The sequence below is a fragment of the Grampus griseus genome (genome assembly GCF_964374135.1).
Source record: "Grampus griseus genome assembly, chromosome: 14".
NCBI lineage: Eukaryota > Metazoa > Chordata > Mammalia > Artiodactyla > Delphinidae > Grampus > Grampus griseus.
In genome coordinates, this window is record NC_139008.1 from 66,164,535 (window position 1) to 66,182,434 (window position 17,900).

At 50.4% G+C, this 17,900-nt stretch overlaps 1 protein-coding gene across 8 annotated transcripts in view; it reads left to right on the plus strand.

Moving 5' to 3' along the window:
• DLGAP4 (DLG associated protein 4) overlaps window positions 1-17,900 on the plus strand; it is a gene marked incomplete at its 5' end in the record, with an annotated part of 92,080 nt that overhangs the window by 46,290 nt on the left and 27,890 nt on the right. For 5 of the 8 annotated variants that reach the window (XM_082669781.1, XM_082669782.1, XM_082669787.1 and 2 more), the window contains 3 exons: window positions 7,754-8,115; window positions 10,596-10,684; window positions 11,205-11,617. In XM_082669781.1, coding sequence (XP_082525907.1) covers window positions 7,754-8,115; window positions 10,596-10,684; window positions 11,205-11,617 — 864 coding nt within the window. Of the gene's footprint in view, window positions 1-7,753; window positions 8,116-10,261; window positions 10,342-10,595; window positions 10,685-11,204; window positions 11,618-17,900 lie in introns of those variants that run through there. The other 3 variants (XM_082669783.1, XM_082669788.1, XM_082669786.1) reach the window with 2 other exon arrangements.

The window sequence follows — 17,900 nt, forward strand, 5'->3', positions numbered from 1 at the left end:
AGGCCTCCCTGGCTTCCCTTCACCAGCTAAATTACCTAAATGCCACTTTGCCGAGCCATGCCCTGCTCAAATCTGTCTTCCCACACCTTGGGCTGTGCTGCCCCGCTCCTTTGCTCGGAGCATCCCTCCACCTGAAAGCCCTGCATCTCCTTGCCCCTCAGTGACTCTGGTCCATCCTGCCGGACCCAATCAACCTTCATGTCTTCCAGAAAGGTCCTCAGCTGTCCCCCAAAAGGTGATCACTTTCTCCTTCATCGAGAAACCGTGGTAAGTGGAATCATAGGGGCCACGCCAGGATTACAGACATCTTCATGTCTGCCATCTCTTTGAATTCTACTCAGAGCACATTGGGAGTCACACCCCATTTTCTGGGTGAAACAGTTAACATGTTCAAGGCTGTTGCCTCTACATGACCCTTACAGAGTTGGCACAGTGGGCGGGGCATAGGGTAGGGGTCAGGCTTCAGGCAGCCTGGGTTCAATCCCTGGCCGCAACACTGCCTGGCTAGAAGGTGAGCTTGGGCGAGTCTCCCCACCTCTCTGAGCCTCACCTGGAAAACAGGGCAGTGAGAAACCTACCTCACATATCTGTTCTGAGGGTTCATTTGGCCAAAGTACAATCCATTCTCATTATTCATGGTGCTTACATCTGCAATGTCTCACAAACACTGAATTAGTGAATACTGAACCATTCCTCCTATGGGAAATGCAGAGTCCCTGCGTTTCCACCCGCTACCAGCACAAGCCACCAATATACCTTATTTAATATATTGTTGATTTATTAACACTGATCTAAGCACTGTAACTCAAGCCCGAGCAAAGCTTATCTGACACACGTGTTTTCTCCATAAGGCACATCACAACCTTCTTGCACTTAGGAACATTGGGCAACACTTCAGCACTGTACTTGGGGGCCATTTCAAGCAAAGAAATCACCACCAACAAAAAAACGCTTAAAAATGTGAAAGCACAGCACTAAATAGACCAGGAAAAGGGTGCTTGTTTACAGTATGAGCTGAAACAAGAAGGCAGTGTTGCCTTGTTCAGCCTCAGCTGGGAACCTGTGTGTTGGGAAACTCAGATTTTCAGGTTCTGCTCAAGTCTGCAAGTGGCTGCAAAAAAAGCCCCGCGAGTATGAGTCTTAGCAAGTAGGCAAATTCGCAGATACAGAAGCATGAGGAATGAGGACTGAGTGTAGATGGAGTGCTTGCTCAGTAGCACTGTTAACTTTGGCACTGATACCAGCAGGAGGGCATCCTGAGTGCACCCCTTCTGGGCAGGGCTCCAAGGGTGTGGCCGGACTCCCTAAGCTTTGTGGCTTCGTCTTTCCCAGACACCTTTGTAACCTCTTGGCTCCTATGGATTTTGGGGTCTGAGGCAGGTACAGATTCTGGAAGCCCTGAGTGCCCCCACTGAAGGGCTTGTTCCACTTCCACTGGGTGGGCGGTGGCACCATCGGAAGGTTTCAAAGCAGTGGCGTGATTGGATTCCTCAAGTGGCCCATTGGCCAGGGTGGAAGAGGGACAGGAAAGGTAAGATAGGAGGGTGAGGGGCCAGGGAGCGGCGGTGTGGGGCGTCTAGGGGAGGCTGGCTCTAGAGGTGGGGAGAAGGGAAGGATGGGGAGGCAGGTAGGGAGCCCCTGGTTGTGGGCAGTGGGGAGGAGCCCCAGGAGGATGCTGGGGTAAGAGTCTCTCTTGCTGGCGTTTGAAATTGAAGTTTGATCTTGTTACTCTTAAGATACAGTGAGGGAGGTGGTTTCCAGGCTGGCAGAGGGGGAAAGTAGAGGGCACATGGGCCATCGGCAGGAAAGTGGCTCTGAGAGGTCAGTCTGTCCCCGATCCTGACTTAGCTCCTTGGAATTCTCTCCCAGCTTCCCCTGCTCTGGGGGAAGAAACAGGGAAGGAGGGAGGAATTTGATGCTAGGTGGGCGGGAGCCGTGAGTTCTGCTTTAACCGTAGCACACAAGTGAGCTCCCCGATTTAGCTGCGTGGTTTGACAGGTTACTTGTCGGGTGAGAGAAGGAGGGCTCTTACAGGCTCTCAGCCCTTCCTCCGACAAGCCGGGCAGAGTCGGCAAAGGAGTTTAGGGGGTTCTGGCTCTGAGGCCAGCTCCATTCACTTGGGGTCTTGCATGGGTCCGCTGCCTCTTATGTAAAGCCTGCAGCCATGGCTCCTACACTGTTTAGGCCGCTTCTCCTTCAGCACCCCTGCCAAGCTCGGGCCCTTGGGAGCCAGCAGACGTGAGGACTAGGCTGGGCCTCCAAGGCACTTGCAGGAGGCTGTCATGCTGGGGCTGCTGGGGAAATGGAGCCACAGCCAGTACTCTGAGCACCTGAAGCTCTGATTGGCCATCTTATACACCTTGACATTAAAAAAACAAGATGTGGAAACAAATTCATTCTGACCTGAAAAATAGAGTTTGCAGGATAAAATCTAGGGCAGAAGGCGGAAATGAGACAAAGGGAGCTTCTACTTAGAAGAAGCAAGGACTTGTGCACAGTGGGGCAGGGAGGCTGGGCTGGATGTCTGGGGCCGGGGGCAGGTGGCATCACACAACCAGCTTCTGTCTGAGCCTTGGCGTGATGGACCGGCATGGCCAAGGTGAGGGCAGGGAAGCATGCGGCCCCCGGGCACAGCTGTGCAGTGTGCAGACAATGCCGTGTCTCAGTGAAGTGTCACTCAGGATCTTTAAAAATATGCACAAGGACCAGCTGGAGGAGACAGTCACCCTGGAGTGATGTTCACCCCCAAGCTTCCTGGGCAAATCTGAAAGTTTTCCAAGAGTGGACACAGAGTTGGACCCATATGCCATTTTGGTGTAAATTGTGGCACATAGAATATCTCCCCAGGGCAGGGAGGACCGCAGTTACATCCTGGCCGGGCCAACATCTTGGGTCTCGGGGGCACTTGCTTCCCTCTAAGGTTTAATTGGCAAATGATGGTTGTGCACCCTCTGGACTGGGGACCGGCTGCTGACCCGCATGGGACACACGCTCAGTCGGAGACCTGGCCACAGCCCTGAGTGCTCCAGAGGAGAGGGTCGGACTCTGCCTGGGCCAGAAAGGGCTGAGAGTGGAGGGACTGGCCGGAGGACGGGAAGCATGAAGGATGCGCGGAGGGGTTCTGGCAGAAACGGTGCACGTGCAAAGGCTTTGGCGCCTGAAGAGTGTGGTGTTTGTGAAGGGTGTGTGGGTTCTGTGAAGCTGGAAGGGGCATGCTGAGCGGGTGGGAGGGCAGGAGGTGAGGCTGTAGGATGGGTGGGTGGGACCAAACAGAAAGGGCTCCAAATTTGAGATGGGACTAGAACCTTGGGTTCTAAAGTGTTGGGAGCCTTCACTATGGCTAAATCTTGATTTTTGGCAACCGAGGGGTTTTTGTAGCGATGATGAGGTTCTTCTTCTTATTCAACAAATATTTATTGAGAGCTTTCTATGCTTGAGATATTACCCTGGGCCCGGGACACGACCTGCTGTGCCAAGACAGACAGAGCCCCCAGCCGCCTCAGGCCTGTAACCATCAGCAAGTAAATGCCTCGCTGAGCTGATGCCAAATGTGATGGGCGCGCTGATGGAGATCCTGAGTGATGGGAGAGTAGGGAGCAGTCAGGGCAGGCCTCCTAGAGGAAGTGACACTTGAAACATGTGAGGTGCTGAGAGAAGCCTTCCAGGCAGAAAGAACAGCTTGTGTAAAGGCCCCGAGGTGGGAGGAAGTGTGGTGGGTGTGAGGAACACAGACTGCCTGGATCGCCACGTTGGAAGGGGCTGGGGGAGGTGTTGGCCTATGTTTCTTGGCATTTCACGCCTGTGAAATGAGAGCTGTCCTGTAGATTCGGGCCCCATCCCCCTGCCGTGGGGGCGGGGACAGTGCTCACAGCTGAGAGATGCCCCGAAATCCTCTCCATTAGTCACACCACTTGTCTGGCTGTCACCTGTGCCCCAGGAGACATAGAGAATCCAAGATGAGTTCACTTTTTCTTCTTTCACATCTGGCCATCTGGCCTGGCCTCCCTCTAGTTCACTTTCTCTCTAATGAGTGGCTGCGTCAGCAGGACTCTGGCCTACACAGAGGCCTGAGACAGAGGCTGGAGGGTCAGTCCTCTGTCCAGACCCTTGGACAGTCCCATTATCTCCTGGGTGGGGCAGGTCCCTGCACAGACTGACTCCTCCAGGCCAGTGTTAGCCCCACCACAGGTGGGGACAAGGACCCTGACTGGGGTCACACGGCCTCCGCCAGGCTTAGAGCCCAGTTCTGGGTCCTCATGCTCACTGCCACCCTCTTTAGGGGCATATTCCCCCCCTTAAACATTTTGAGCAGATTAGGGCTTCGCTTTTCTAATCTGGGGCAGAAGACTCCACTGAAGCTTTCTTGGGATATTTAGGCCAAACAAACAAACAAATCCTGAAATCCCCAATGAGTCGTGTCTCTGCTGGGCTCTGGTGGTCATGGGCTTCAATGGGCTTCTCTACGTGTCCAGCTCTTGGGGGAGACTGCCCCTGGCTGGTCAGGGAACCAGTCCAGCCTCCCCACCAGTGTCTGGGGAGTGGTAAAATTTTGGCTCACCCCCTGTCCTCCAGGCCTGTCTCCCTCTGTACCAGAAACTAGTCAGAGCCATGCCAGCACTGTGCTGTCTGAGCCTTGACCTCTGTGATGTAGCCTATGTAATCACTCCCTGTGGCCACGCAACTGGTATATGACAGAGCTGGGGTCTGAACTCAGGCTTGTCTGGTTCTCTGCTGCTTTCTGGCTTTTGGATCCTCACTACCAAAGGAATGACTCTCAAATGGTAGAATTTCAGGCAATGGGGAGGAGGGACTCCTAGCAGGAGTCTCCCTTTCAGTCACAGTGAGGGGAGCCTCCATACTTACCCTTAAATGAGAGCATAAATGGGAAAATGCTGTGAGTTAGTCAAGAGCTATGTGAATTCGGTGTGCTGTTAGAACTCCTCCACCCCCACTGAACAGATAAAGGTACTAAAAAGTTCACTGGGGGACAGGGACTTCGGTGAGGCATTGTTGGGGCCTGGAAGCCAGGCCTCTGCCTTTAGTCTAGGCCCCTCCTCCTCCAGCTGTCAGGCCTCAGCTTGGATGTGCCCCTGCACACTGGCTCCAGAGTCCAGCAGGATGCTGAGGGGCAAAGTGGTCAGTGAAAGCCTCAGACACCTGCAGCCCCAGCCCAGCAAAGGGGGGCGGCCTGAGGCCCGGGGAGTGGAGTGTGGTGGGCTGTGCAGCTGAACAGATGTGGTTGTCACTTGCTGTTGGCAACTCTGGGCAAGTTATCTAACTTCCTGAGCCTCGTGTGCCACATCTTTAAAATGGGCATAATCATATCCCCACCTCACAGAGTCACCGTGAGGTGTAAATTACAAAGCCATAAAGCTGCTGAGCACAGCTCAGTAAGCGGCCCAGCTTTCGGCTGTCAGCCTGTGCCCTACAACCAGCTGAACACAGGAGCTCATCTTCCAGAGCAGGCCTGTCCCTTTCCACGGGGCAGGGCCCTGGAGGGTCCTTCTCCCGCAGACCGAAGCCCCGCCTCCTGCCCCTGCACCACCCTTCTTGGGTTGGGGAGTCAGAGACTGTGGGTGTGTCTGTCTGGGGGATCCCTGAGCAGAACTGGGAAATTTTGAACAGAGGAGGAACAGTGCTCTTGGCTCTGAGCTCCCAGAGCACTTAGTCACCTAGACTAGGTCAAGCACAAGACACGGCTCCCAGCTCCTGGGCTTTTCTACTGTGGCCTCTATTGCTGTTGAAGTAGTTGTGTCACGGCTGTTTCTCTGCTAATGGGGGCTCCTAGCTTTCCTGGACCCCAGTACAGGGCCTGGCTTAATACACGTCTATCAGGTGAACAGACAGATGGATGGGCTTTTTATATTACATTTTCTATTGTTAGGTAATTGTATATGATTTACATACAGTTGTAGGAAATAATACAGAGGGATCCTGTGTACCCTTTACCCAGTTTCCCTCAATGGAAAAATCTTGCAAAACTGTAGTATAATTATCATAACCCGAATATTGACATAGGTACAACCCACCAATCTTACTCAGATTTCACCATTTTCACTTGTATCACCTTGTGGTTTTTTAGTTTGATGCAGTTTCACTGCATGTGTAGGTTCATGAATCCACCACCACAGTCAAGATATAGAATTCCCATCACTTTGTACACACTGGGGTCCTCCCTGTCGCCCCTGTATAACCAAGTCCCTCCAGCCTCCCCATCACTCTCTCCCCCTAGTCTCCCCACCAACCACTAATCTGTTCCCATCTCTATAATTAGGTCATTTCAAGAATGCTTTATAAATAGAATCATGTGGTTTGTAACTTTTTGAGATTGCTTTTTCCCTTGGCGTAATTCACTTGAGATTCATCCAAGTAGTTGCTTGTATCAGTGGTTCATTTCTTTTTGTTTCTGAGTGGTGGTCTGGGCGCACCACAGCCATTCACCCATTGAGTGGTAGGTCTCTCAGTGAGCTTGTTTCCACTTTGGCCTATATCAAATAAAGCTGCCATGAACAGTCCTGTATAAGTTTTTTGTGAATGTGTTATCATTTCTATGGGATAAATGCCCAAGGTGCACTTGTTGGGTTGTATGGTAATTGCATGTTTACTTTTCCATGGTTTTATCATTGTATACTCCCACCAGCCGTGAATGAGTGATTCGTTTTCCACATCCTCGCCAACATTTGGTGTTGTCACCGTTTTTGTTTTGGTCATTCTGATGTTTGAGTAGTGATATCTCACAGGAGCAGATGAATGGATTCTGCTGTGCCTTGTCACTGCCCCTGTGGCACTGGGCCTCATTTTGAGGGTTTCCATTGAGCCATCACCATCACCGTGATTGGCAGTCCCTTGAAGGCAAGGCTTAAAGCCACTCCTCTGGCTCCTCTTCTGGCCCGGGCCTCACCCGGGGAGAGGCTCATTTCAGTCCTCACTGGGGAAAGGGCAGTTGGAGTTAAGATGCTGAGAAAAGCCGCTGGATGTGACCCAGCCCCTCACAGCAAGTAGCTACTGCTGTTTGAAAAGCACCTCCTGTTTCAGAACAAAAAGTTCAGCGTTTACGAAGCCAGCTGTGGGCCAGCCCTGGGCCAGATTCAGAATGGGACTCTGAGACACCAACTCCCACCTATGGCGGGTCCTGGTTCCCTGAATCTTGGTGGTGAACAGAGAGTCTGACCGGGCGTGATGGAGTCTTGGGGGAGGTAGACTGGTGTGTGGGGTTTTCACATAACAAGGTGAGGGGTGGGGTGGGAATGGCAAGATGTGGGGAAGGGTAGCTGAGCCCTGAAGGATGTGTTGGTCTCTGACCAGACAGGGAGAGGGCATCCAGGCAGAGGAAACAAGGGTGGAGGGAAGGTAGGGTAGGAGGAAAAGACCTGGGCAGGGGAGTGGTAGGTCTCTCGGTGAGCTTGAGGACAAGTGAGGTTAACCATTCCTTAGCTGTCCTGACCGTCACTCTGCTGTCACCATCCAGCCCATGCCCCGGATGGATAAGACCTTTGTGGGGGACTCAGGTGGAGGGTGTGTTTGGTCCATGTAGGCATCCCCCACTAGACTTGGCCTTGGCTCAGCATGAAGGTGGGCAGGGCCTGTGTCTGTCTGTCTTGGTCATTGCTGTGTCTGACCCCCATTCTCCTGCTTCAGAAATCCTCACCGAGGCCAGAGCTAGGGTCGGGTCAGGTAGGGCCTCAGCCCTGAAAGGGGCTCAAGAGGGCTGGGGCCTCACCTTCTCCCCTGCCCTCCTCTCACCCATCTGCAGGTTCATCATGCCTAGTGGCGTATAAGAAGACCCCGCCACCGGTCCCTCCACGCACCACATCGAAGCCGTTCATCTCCGTCACGGTCCAGAGCAGCACCGAGTCTGCCCAGGACACCTACCTGGACAGCCAGGACCACAAGAGCGAAGTGACGAGCCAGTCCGGCCTGAGCAACTCGTCGGACAGCCTGGACAGCAGTACCCGACCGCCCAGTGTGACACGGGGCGGAGTCACCCCAGCCCCCGAGGCCCCTGAGCCACCCCCAAAACATGCAGCTTTGAAGAGCGAACAAGGGACGCTGACCAGCTCCGAATCCCACCCTGAGGCCATTCCCAAAAGGAAACTGTCATCTATAGGAATACAAGTAGGGGCCCCTTTCGCACTCTGTCCTCGGCCCACGCCGTGCACCTGCCTGCGTGTAATTACATCTGGTGGAGGCCCACTAGGTCTCTTGGGCAAAGGTGGTTTGTCTATTTTGGGAGGTCGGCCCCAAGTGGCCAGACCAAATTCCACCCATAGTCACGTCTTCCTCACGTTCGCCCGAACATGCTGCGGGCTCTGCAGCTGTGGGCAGGTGTCCCTGCTCCAACGATGGGTTGTCCCAGTGAATGTAGTTACACTCAGCCAGCCATCTCCTGTCCACTGTTTGCCTGTGCACTGTCTGTCTGTTCACTTCACCCTTTGCCCTGGCAGCTGACGCGTGGGAGGCGGGACTGGCCTAACAGTTCTCTGATCCAAGGTCAGCTCCGGTGCGGAGGCCACAGCCCCGCCTGGCGGTGGGAGCAGCGTGGAGCGTAGACGCCGAGGGCCAGGGGCCCAGGACTCAGGGCCCTGGAGCCTTGGGGGTTGCTCAAGTTGCTCTGGAACTTTGCCCAGAGCCCTCTCGGGCCTTGGGGACAGGTAGGTTGCTTGAGGTGCCAGGCCCATGTCAAATTGAGAAGTAGGATGTCGGTCCCAGTGCATCCCTCTGTGAGAAAGGATCCAGGCAGATAATTCCCCGGGACCAAGTGGCCAAAGCCAGCAGACCCTTCAGGAAGCCAGGCTCACTGTGCGCCCATGGCCAGGGCACACAGCAGGGCAGGGTGCGCCAGCTTCCCCTCCACTGCTTCATTGCACCTCCTGCATGCACTTAACATCAGTAATCTGCCTGCTGTTAGCTGAGTGGGGAAAACTTGGGCCCTGCCTTGCAGCTTTCAAGAGTTGCTCTAAATCCAGACTAAAGTGGAGCATACTCAGGGCAGGGAGGGAGGGCAGCTACAGTGAGCTAAGAGCTTGGGGGAGGCAGAGCCCCTCCAAACCCAGAGGGCGATCAAGGAGGTCCAGGTGGTGTGCATTGTGGCTTAGATTGGACAGGATCTCCGTTTCCCCAGCCACCCCTGTGCAGTGGGGCATGGCCGAGTAGATGACAAAGCACCAAAGTTACAGAAGGAACATGGGACTCAAAGGGGGGCAGAATGGACCAGAGATGGCTCACTGGCCGATTTCTTGCACTTGCCTCTTGGAGAGGAAAAATTTGGGCACATATACAAGAAGAAAGTCGGCCAGGAGACTATTCAGTTTTCTGGGCTCCTTCATAAGGGGTCCGGCCCCTGTCCTGTACAGCTCTCAGGAGAGACTAAGGAATACAGAAAATAGTCTAGTCCCGGGGTCTTTGTTTGGGCAGCCCCACCCTCTCCTTGGCCAAACCAGATGTTCTTATCTTTCCAGAAGACCTGAGAGAGTTAGACTCACCCTGATCCTTTCACTCGGCAGTTCACAGGGGGCTGAGTACTCTGGCTCTTGGGCCCATCCAGGCTTCTCCCCCGGGTTCACCCCACCCGCACTCCATGCTCTCCAGGCAGCTTCTTGAGATCCGGTGATATTGCATCCTCTGAGCTGGCTCTTGCTGAAGGAGAAATGCAGCTGCACCCCCATGGCAAGGAGGAGCCTGGTGCTCGTTCCCTGCCCGGGAAAGCCTCCCTGGCCTCTGTGAAGCCAAGAGACGAGAGTCTCCTATTTCCAAGGACACCCCTACAACTCTCGTCCCACCCCTTGGTGCCTCGAGCCCTGGGTCAAGTGTGTGTTCTCCCTCATTCATGAGCGGTGGCGGAGGGGCTGACCTGGCTGCTCCGTGGCCACGTACCTCTGTCCCGGAAAAGAAAGGTAGGCCCAGGGCATCACTGGTATAGAGAAAGAGTGCCAGCTTTGCACGTGGCTCCCCTGGCCCACCCAGTGCTGAAGGTAACCTCAGCCAAGTGTGATCAAGGCCCAGGGCCGGCATCCCACGGGGCCCAGGGACTTGGCCGGTTCTTGCCTTGGTTGCAGCTTTCAAATCCAGAACTGCCGTCCGAGGTGCGCCCCTAGTGCCGGTGCCTCCAGCCTGCCCTTCACCTGCAGGGTTGGGGGAGCGATCTGTGCCTCGAGACAGCCCCACTTCAACTACACCAGATAACGGCTGTGGCTTTGTGTGTGTGTGTTTTCTTTCTCTTTCGTTGTCCTTTTTTCTTTTCTTCTCTCTGATGCGTGTGAAGGAGAGGACTAGAAGGAACGATTCCCACCTCTCGGAGGACAACGGACCCAAAGCGATCGATGTGATGGCACCCTCCTCAGAGTAGGGAAAGCCAGTCATCTCCACCCCATCCCACCTCCCACCCACCTGCCCGCCCGCCTCCGCGCGAATGAGCAGTGCCCGGCTTAACCTGGTCCGGCCTCGGGCCCACGTGCAGTGTCCGCATGCCTCGTGTCTGTCTGTCCACACGTCCGTTTGCGTCGTCCCACTAACGTGAATTTCAGCAGCAAGTGTGGTGTTTGTTCTTTATTTTTGTCTTTGTCTCCGTGCCGTTGCTGTCGTTGTCCTTCAATAAGGTTGACTGCGTTCAGCCAGTGCCAAAAGAGGAGCCCAGTCCCGCTACCAAATTCCAGTCCATCGGGGTTCAGGTAGAGGACGACTGGCGGTAAGTGGCACCGAGGTGTTGGCTGCCTCTCCCCTCTCCTCTCCCTCCCTCTGCTCTCCCCTCTCCTGCGCCTTCTCCTCCTGCTCTCCCTAACCCACTTCTCCTTGCTGGATTTCTAGTAACCGAGCTGGGTTTGGGGTGCGGGCGGTGGCCCAGGTGTGGGAGGCTGGGCGGGCGGGCGTGCTCAACGAGCGCTTGCTCTGTGAGATTAATCAGCCACGGGGGCCGAGGCCGGGCGGAGACATGGCCTCGCACCCCGATGTTGGTGGGCGTCCTGGCCCCAGTGCAGTAAACAGGCAACCTTATGACCTTGTCTGTGTGTGCGTGTGCGTGTGGGCGGGGCGGGGGCTGAGCAGAGAATGAGACGGGGGCTGTGGGACCCGCTTCAGGCGCATGGTGAGCAGACGATGCATCCGTTTCTCTGTCTCCCGTGTGTCCGGGTCGGGGTGGCCTCTGGTCTCTGGCCCTCTGGGTGACTCACCCCCTACTGTCCCCACCCCACTCCACCCCGCACCCACAGAAGCAGCGCCCCCTCTCACAGCATGTCCTCCCGACGGGACACCGACTCGGATACCCAGGATGCCAACGACTCGAGCTGTAAGTCATCTGAGAGGAGCCTCCCGGACTGCACCCCACACCCCGACTCCATCAGCATCGATGCCGGCCCCCGGCAGACCCCCAGGATTGCCCAGATCAAGCGCAACCTCTCCTATGGAGACGACAGCGACCCTGCCTTAGAGGCATCCTCGCTGCCCCCGCCCGACCCCTGGCTGGAGACGTCCTCCAGCTCCCCCGCGGAGCCAGCACAGCCAGGTGCCTGCCGCCGGGACGGCTACTGGTTCTTGAAGCTGCTTCAGGCAGAAACGGAGCGGCTGGAAGGCTGGTGCTGCCAGATGGACAAGGAGACCAAAGAGAATAGCCTCTCTGAAGAAGGTGGGCACTGTGAGGCCGGCCCCGGGGGCGGGGTGGGAGGGGTGCGGGTGCCAGCCCCAGCCTCCGAGGTGGGGGTGGGGGTTCTTAGGTTCTCTTCCTAGGTCGGTTGTGATTCCACCCCTTACTCTCATTCTTTCCTTTCTTCCATCCATCCACCGACCTAACCAAACCTTTTTCCAGAAAGGATTTACAGCAGCAGCTGCTAGTTGCACTGGCTGTGGGGTCAGCAGGCCCCTGGTTTGAATCCTAGCTCTTCCCTTACTAGTGAAGTGACCTTGGGCAGGTTCCTTGAGCCTCAGTTTCCTTACCTGTAACGTGGAGATAATCCTACTCTCTGATGCGGCGGTGCATGTTCAGGGCCCGATGAAGTGCCGGACACAGAAAGTTGGCACCATAATTATGCCTTTGGCGGCTCCTTATTGAGCACCTACTGTGTACCAAGCACCAGAGATCTAACTGTGAACCTCAGCAGGGTGTGAAGAACTATGAATGGGTTAGACAGAAGTCATCTACTTTCCCACTTAGGCTTCTGTCTATACCATGCCTGTTTCCAAAAATTCCCCCGAGAAATTAGAGAATAGTTCTAGAAAGAGCTAGAAATATGTAGGGAGCCTAGATTCACAGGTGTTTGCTACAGGGGAGGGGTGGTTTGGAGGCAGGCCCCTGGGAAGCTCCGGCCCCTAGATGGCTCCCCTTCACAGACCGTGCAGGAAGCACAGGTCTCCGGAGTATCCAGAAGGGATGGAGCCAGCATCCCACTGACCCCTGGTGGGGCAGGGCCTGGGGAAACCACCCCTTGATGACTCAGAGGCCTTGTTTTCACTCTCTCTAGGCCAGTCCCCAGCTTTGATGTCACACCCACTGGTGTGCAGGGAACTGTTGTGAGGTATATACCTAACAACCTTTTACAATACTAGTATTTACAAAATCAGAACAGAGGCAAGGATCAGAGAGAGCACTAAATGGCTTCTAACGGAAACCATCCAGCCCTCTGCCCTTCCTCAGCCTTCCCCACTTGCAGCTTTTGTCAACTGTGTATTCTGGTATTTACCTTCATGTTTCTTTTTCATTTTTAAATGGGATTACCTTTTATTTCCTCTCAAATAAATCATCATTATGTATTGATCTCTACTATAATAGCTCAGTATTTAGCTCTGTCACCTCCACTTCCTGTGCCCCACCCTCCGTATATTACATCAGTTTGGGGTTAAAAAACAACCAATATTTCTGTTTGCTATGAGCATGTAAGTGATGTTCACTACAGAGCCTTGTAGTATATTAATGATTTCATTTTCTTATACATTTTGTTTTTCCTAGAATGAATGGTTGCCTCATTTTTTTATACACTTTATTTTCTAAGCTCTTATTTGTAATTTTTTTCACATGCTCCACCAGATCGGCCAGCCCCTCATCAATATTATTTTCCAGGTGTGCAAACGTATCAGATAATCTCATGATCTCCTATTTTTCCTGGTGCCCTCTGTCCTCTGCCCTGATCTGGCCAGCTTGCTTTCTGGGCCTGCTGCCAGGCTGCTGTCCAGAGACTTCCCTTTTCGTCACCTGGGACTGCCCTTGGCTACTTTACTGTGATGGACACCCTGCTTTTTTGGACAACATGGTCTTCCGCTTTCCTGATTTTAGCCCCTCACTTTACGGGAGCACACCTTCAGTTGGAGATAAATTTTTGGAAACTGTATGTCTTTATTCAGACCTCATATAGTTTGGCTGGGTGTAAAGTTGAAAATAGTAAATACAAATTATTTTTGTGTATAAATATAGATATAATTTATATATAAATATTAAAGTTGAAAGTAACTTTCCCTCAGAATCTTAAAGAGGCCGTATTATGTTTAGCTTCCATTACTTGCGATGAACAGTTTGAGGCCATTCCAGGTCTCAGTCCTTTGTATTATTTTATCTCTGGAAGCTGTTAGGATCTGTTAGGATCTTCACTTTACCTCTCTTATGAAATTTCTCAGTGATGTGCCCTGGAATGGGTCTTTGTGCCAGTAGTTAATAGGCCACTTTTATGTGGAGACTCAGGTCTTTTGTTTCTTGCAGAAATAGTCTTGCATTAATTTTTTAAAATAATTTCCTCACTTCCACTTGTTCTGTTTTCTCTCTCTGAAGTTCCTGTCACTCACATGTTGGATCCGCTGAGTCGATCCTGTCTCTGATCTTTTCTTTCTCTTATCTTTTTGTTGTCTCTCTTTCTGGAAGGCTTTCTTTTTTTTTTTTTCTTTTTTTTCCCACGCTATAACAACTTTATTGAGATATAATTCACATGCCATAAAATTTACCCTTTTAAAGTATACAGTTCAGTGGCAGTTAGTGCACTCATAATGTTGTGCAACCATCACTGTTATCTAAATTCTGAACATTTCCATCACTCCAAAAAGAAACCCCGTGACCATAAGCAGTCACTCCTCATCCCCTCCTCCCCACTAGCTCTCAGCAACCACTAATTCTGTCTCGTGGATTTGCCTATTCTGGACATTTATGTAAATGGAGTCATACAGGATGATTGTGTGACAGGTCTTCTGTGTCTGGCTTCTTTTGCTGCATGTTTTTAAGGTTCATCCATGTTGTAGCATGTATCAGTTTTTCATTCCTTATTGTGGAGTAATATTCCCTTTTATGGATAATACTACATTTTATTTATACATTTATGTGTTGATGGACATTTGAATTGTTTCCACTTTGGGGCTAGTATGAATAATGCTGCTGTGCACATTTGTGTATAGGTTTCTGTGTGGATCTATGTTCATTTCCTTTGGGTATACAAGTAGGAGTGGAATTGCTGGGTCATATGATAATTCTGTGTTTAACTTTTTGAGGAACCTGCTAAACTCTTCCACAGTGGCTGCACCATTTAACATTCCCACCAGCAGCACACGAAGTTTCTAATTTCTCCACATCCTCACCAACACTTGTAATTATTGCTCTTTTTGATTATAGCCATCATGGTGGGTACAGTAGTACCTCACTGTGGTTTTTGTTTTTTTTGTGGGTTTTTTTGCGGTACGTGGGCCTCTCACCGTTGTTGCCTCTCCCCATTGCGGAGCACAGGCTCCGGACGCGCAGGCTCAGCGGCCATGGCTCACGGGCCCAGCCGCTGCGTGGCATGTGGGATCCTCCTGGACCGGGGCACGAACCCGCCTCCCCTGCATGGGCAGGCGGACTCTCAACCACTGCGCCACCAGGGAAGCCCCTCACTGTGGTTTTGATTTGAGTTTCCATGGTGGCTAATAAAGTATAGCATCTTTGCAAGTGCTATTTGTGTATCTTTTTTTGGAGAAATCTGTTGAGTTTGAGAGGTTTTCTTGAATTTGTCTCTAAACTCTGTACATCAGATGTTTACTACAGCCATTCGCATAAGAGCTCTTTCTTACTCTGTTCCTTTTTTCATAATATTTTGTCCTTGTTTTATGGATAGAGTATCTTCTCCCACCTTTCTAAGATTTACATATATATGTAAGTTTTCATGTGTCCCTGTGTTGTCTCTGTTTCCTTTAGGCTCCTTTTTTCTATGTGTCTTTTTGGGTTGGAGTCTTTCCTGGAATGTCCAGTGATCTTTAGTTGTTTATTCATATTAAAAGTGAGGAACTAACTCAGGGGTAGGAAGGGATGGAGTAGAAGATTTCTGTTTTTGTTGTAAGCCTAGTAGTTCCACTTGCTGTTTTTTAATTTTATGATTTAATTTAAAATAAAACTTTGGAATTCCCTGGCAGTCCAGTGGTTAGGACTCGGCACTTTCGCTGCTGTGGCTCAGGTTCAATCCCTGACTGGGGAACTAAGATCCCGAAAGCTGTGCGGCACAGCCAAAATATTAAAATTAAAATTAAATAAAGGACTTACCTGGTGGTGCAGTGGTTAAGAATCCGCCTGCCAATGCAGGGGACACGGGTTCGAGCCCTAGTCCGGGAAGATCCCACATGCTGTGGAGCAGCTAAGCCCGTGTGCCACAACTACTGAGCCCACATGCCGCAACTACTGGAGGCTGTGCTCTGCAACAAGAGAAGCCACTGCAATGAGAAGCCCACGCACCACAACGAAGAGTAACCCCCACTCACCGCAACTAGAGAAAGCCCACATGCAGCAGCAAAGACCCAAAGCAGCCAAAAATAAATAAAATAAATTTATAAATTGCATGTTATGTTCTTTAAACAAATTAAATATAATAAAATAAAACTTAATTTTAGAGTTAGCAAAAGCAAACTATATAATATAAAAATAGCAAAAGTCATGGTAATATACTGGTATGTTGATAATATATGGTAATAATATCGAAGATGAAGAAATAATTATTTAACTATCATGATAAAAACTCTTTGGGACTTCCCTGGTGGTGCAGTGGTTAAGAATCCGCCTGCTAATGCAGGGGACACGGGTTTGAGCCCTGGCCCGGGAAGATCCCACATGCTATGGAGCAACTAAGCCCGTGCGCCACAGCTACTGAGCCTGCGCTCTACAGCCTGTGAGCCACAACTACTGAAGCCCACACGCCTAGAGTCTGTGCTCCGCAGCAAGAGAAGCCACCACAATGAGAAGCCTGCGCACCTCAACGAAGAGCAGCCCCCGCTCACCGCAACTAGAGGAAGCCTGCATGGAGCGACGAAGACCCAATGCAGCCAAAAATAAATAAATAAAATAAATTTATAAGGAAATAAAAAGAATGGCATTATTTAAAAAAACCTCTTTAATAGCAGAATAAAACTCGTAATGTACAAGATTTTGTTTGAGTACCTCTGTTCAAGTCTTTTGAGTACATACGTAGGAGTGGAATTGCTGGATCATGTGGTAATTCTATGTTTAACTTTTCTCCATTTTTTTATTGTAAAATATATATAACATAAAATTTGCCATTCTAACCACTTTTAAGTGCATAATTCAGTGGCATTACTTATATTCACAATGTTGTATATTACCAACATCTATTTCCAAAACTTTTTTATCACCCCAAATAGAGATTCTGTTTCCGTTAAGCAATAATTCCCCATTCCCTTCTCCACCCAGTCCCTGGTAACCTCTAATCTACTTTCTGTCTCTATGAATTTCCCTATTCTAGATCTTTCATGTAAGTGGGAAGATACAGTGTTTGTCCTTTTGTGTCTGTCATGTTTTCAAGGTACATCCATATGTTGTAGCATATTAGAACTTTATTCCTTTTTATAGCTGAATAATATTCCATTGTATGTAAATACCACATTTGTTTGGTCCATTCGTCTGTTGATGGACACTTGGGTTATTTCCACCTTTCAGCTACTGTGAATAATGCTACAGTGAACACGATATGAGAATCTGTTTCAGTCCTATTTTCAGTTCTTTTGGGTTTAAACCTAAGAATGGAATTGCTGAGTCACATGGTAATTAATTCTATGTCTAGCTTTTTGAGGAATTGCCAATGTTTTCCACAGCAGTTGCACCATTTTACATTCCCACCAGCAATGCATAAGCGTTCCCATTTCTGTATATCTTTGCTAACACTTGTTATTTTCCATCTTTTAAAAAGATTATAGCCATCCTAGTAGGTATAAAGTGGTATCTCATTGTCCTTTTAAAAAAATTTTTATTTATTTATTTTTAAATTATTATTATTTTTTTACGGCTGCATCGGGTCTTAGTTGTGGCATGCGGGATCTTTCATTGCAGCACATGGGCTCTTCAATGCAGTGTACGGGCTTCTCTCTAGTTGTTTCTTACGGGTTTTTTTCTTCTCTAGTTGTGATGTGCGGGCTCTGTAGTTTGCGGCACGTGGGCTCTAGTTGAGGTGCTGGAGCTCAGTAGTTGTGGCACGGGATTAGTTGCCCTGCAGCATGTGGGATCTTAGTTCCCTGACCAGGGATTGAACCCACATCCCCTGCATTGGAAGGTGGATTCTTAACCACTGCACCACCAGGGAAGTCCCAATTGTCATTTTGGTTTGCATTTCCCTAATGACTGATGCTGAGCCTCTTTTCATGTTCTTATTGGTCATTTGTATATCTTCGGAGAAACATCTATTCAGTCTATTTAATTGGGTTATTTGTCTTTTTGTTGTAGAGTTTAGGAGTTCTTTACGTATTCTGGATAATAGACCCTTGTCAGATATATGATTTGTAAATATTTTCTCCCATTCTGTAGGTTGTCTTTTCACTTTCTTCATAGTGTCCTTTGATGTGCAAGTCTTTAATTTCGATAAAGTCCAATTTATCTATTTTTCATTTATTGTTGTGCTTTCATTTATTTTTAAAACTATGAGTATATATTAATTTAATAAAAATTAAAATTAGGACAAAAAAAC